The sequence below is a fragment of the Anarrhichthys ocellatus genome, unplaced genomic scaffold, assembly GCF_004355925.1.
Source record: "Anarrhichthys ocellatus isolate YVR2014 unplaced genomic scaffold, GSC_Weel_1.0 scaffold7363, whole genome shotgun sequence".
Taxonomy (NCBI): Eukaryota; Metazoa; Chordata; class Actinopteri; order Perciformes; family Anarhichadidae; genus Anarrhichthys; species Anarrhichthys ocellatus.
This window is the reverse complement of record NW_022287337.1, coordinates 1-2,326: the sequence shown is the minus strand read 5'-3', so window position 1 is coordinate 2,326 and position 2,326 is coordinate 1. Positions and strand designations below refer to the sequence as shown.

Genomic DNA, 2,326 nt, shown 5'->3' with positions numbered 1-2,326 from the left:
CACTGTGACGTTGCTGCTTAGTGACGGAGTTCCAGAATCTGTGGCAATAACTTGGAACTGGAACGTTTTCAGAGTTTCAAAGTCAAAACTCTTCATCGCCAAAATATCTCCACTCTCAGTATTGATGTTGAGAAATGAGGTTACTTTATCTCCACTTCCGTCTCTGAGAATATGATAGGATATAAGAGCATTGTCGGGCTCATCACGGTCAAAAGCTTTAACAGAAAACACAGAGATACCTGGATCATTAGCTTCAGCGACATAGAAAGTATAGGGACTCAGTGAAAACTCTGGTCTGTTGTCATTCACATCTGACACCACAATATTTATTTTCATTGCTGAAAATAGTGGCGGTTGACCAGCGTCTTTTGCAAATATTGTTAGCTCATAGTTGGGCTTTTTCTCTCTATCCAGAGGTGATTTTGTCACTAATGAATACATTTTGTCTTTTAATGATGGTGTTAAAGCAAATGGGACATCCTCCCCTATAGAGCAAATCACTTTTCCATTGAGACCAGAGTCCAAGTCATTTACACTGATAAGGGCAACTGTAGTTCCAGACCTGGAATCTTCAGGGATGGAACTTGAAAATGAAGTAACTTCAATCTCAGGTGCATTATCATTCACGTCAACTATCTTAATGATGACACTGTTGTCTGTTTTAAGAGGAGGGAGACCTTTATCTGATGCCTCAATTTCAATTTCATATCTGTCCTTCTCCTCATAGTCTATCAAACCTTTAACAATTATGTCGCCTGTTAATGGATTGATATCAAATAGATTTAATATATTTTGATTCATACTGTTGCTAAATGAATAAGCTACATCTCCGTTTGGACCGTCATCTAAATCAGTTGCATTCACTTTTATGACTGTTGCTCCTACTGGAGCATTTTCATCCAGCATCACAGAATAAACATCTTTAGAGAAAACAGGTGCGTTATCATTAACATCTGAAACAGTTACTAAAATGTTCATTTCGCCAGATTTTGGAGGTTTTCCTCCATCCAGTGCTGTCAGTACCAATGAGTGGCTTCCTGCAGTTTCTCTGTCTAATGGTTTTTGAACAATCAATATTGGTATTTTACCATCTTCCCCTTTATCCTTAACTTCTAAACGGAAGTGATCGTTTTGGCTGAGTTTATACTGTTGCACGGAGAAGTGACTGCTGTCTGGATCCCGTGAAGGTTTTAATTGAAATCGTGCTCCGGGCAAAACCGACTCAAAAATGTCCAGCGATTTCTCTTTTTGCGGGAAAATGGGAGAATGGTCGTTTATATCCAGCACCTCCACTTCGACATAATGTACCTCCAGAGGGTTTTCCAGAACAGTTTTCAGATTAATTACACACGTACTGCTCTGCGCGCACACCTCTTCTCTGTCAATCTTCCGGCTCACATACAGGACACCATCATTCTGATTTACGTGGAAAAGATGATCGGCATTACTAGAAACAATCCGATACTTCCTGTCTTTTAGTGTGCTTTTATCTAATCCCAGATCATTTGCTATATTTCCAACCACAGTTCCTTCGTTAACCTCCTCGGAGATGGAATATCGTGATTGCGCCGAAGCCAGGTTCCACAAAAGCACAGCAACCACGCAGCCGACCAAATATCTTCTCGTACTTATTGGTTTGCATGTTCTTTGTTCCATAGTTGAACCCGAAAGCATCAGTAATCCATCACAAGAGATGTTATAGAAAATAGAATCCAGCTCTCCCCTGTACATAGATATTCACTCTCCTACATATTCAGAAATAGCAGCGCGTCCTGCAACAATGAGCTCAGAAAAGGCTGTACTAATATCGAAGAGAGAATGTTAATAAGAGGTGGAACCAAAATCCAATGACGACAAGCTCGCTTACTGTTGACTTTTTACGTTACACTGACACCATGCGACCAGACGTCTCACACCAGAAAAGTCGATGGGGATGTAGAAAATTAGACAAAATGGTCATTTGTTTTGTACTGTGAACCTCTGACCAAACGTCATCGAGTATTTGGTAGGAGACGAGGAGGTGGCCTCCTTCTCATTAAACATGAAAACTCCAAATTACCTTGAAATAACGTGAGAATTGTTAGATAATTATGCATAGCATAACAGACCAACAGGCATTAATCACTATATAATATGCAATAAATGGAAAATAGAAAGCAATGCTCAAAGTCAGAATTGTATATAAGAGAAATTAGGGTGCTGATTGGATTTTTAAATAGTAACAAGATTCATGAACCAGAATTGACTCCAAATTTTCAATCACTCCTAACGTTAACCTTTACAGAATAACTCTGTCGTTACAACGAGAAAGGATCACACTTGAAAT

General features: G+C 39.4%; 1 protein-coding gene across 1 annotated transcript; it reads right to left on the bottom strand.

The window, feature by feature from the left end:
• Nucleotides 1–6: 6 nt before the first annotated feature.
• On the bottom strand, nt 7–2,320 carry LOC116380485 (protocadherin alpha-3-like; the record flags this gene model as incomplete). The annotated part of the gene is made up of 1 exon (XM_031842395.1): nt 7–2,320. A coding segment is annotated over exon 1 (1,725 nt), but the record flags the coding sequence as incomplete, so codon positions are not given.
• Between the last annotated feature and the right edge of the window lie 6 nt (nt 2,321–2,326).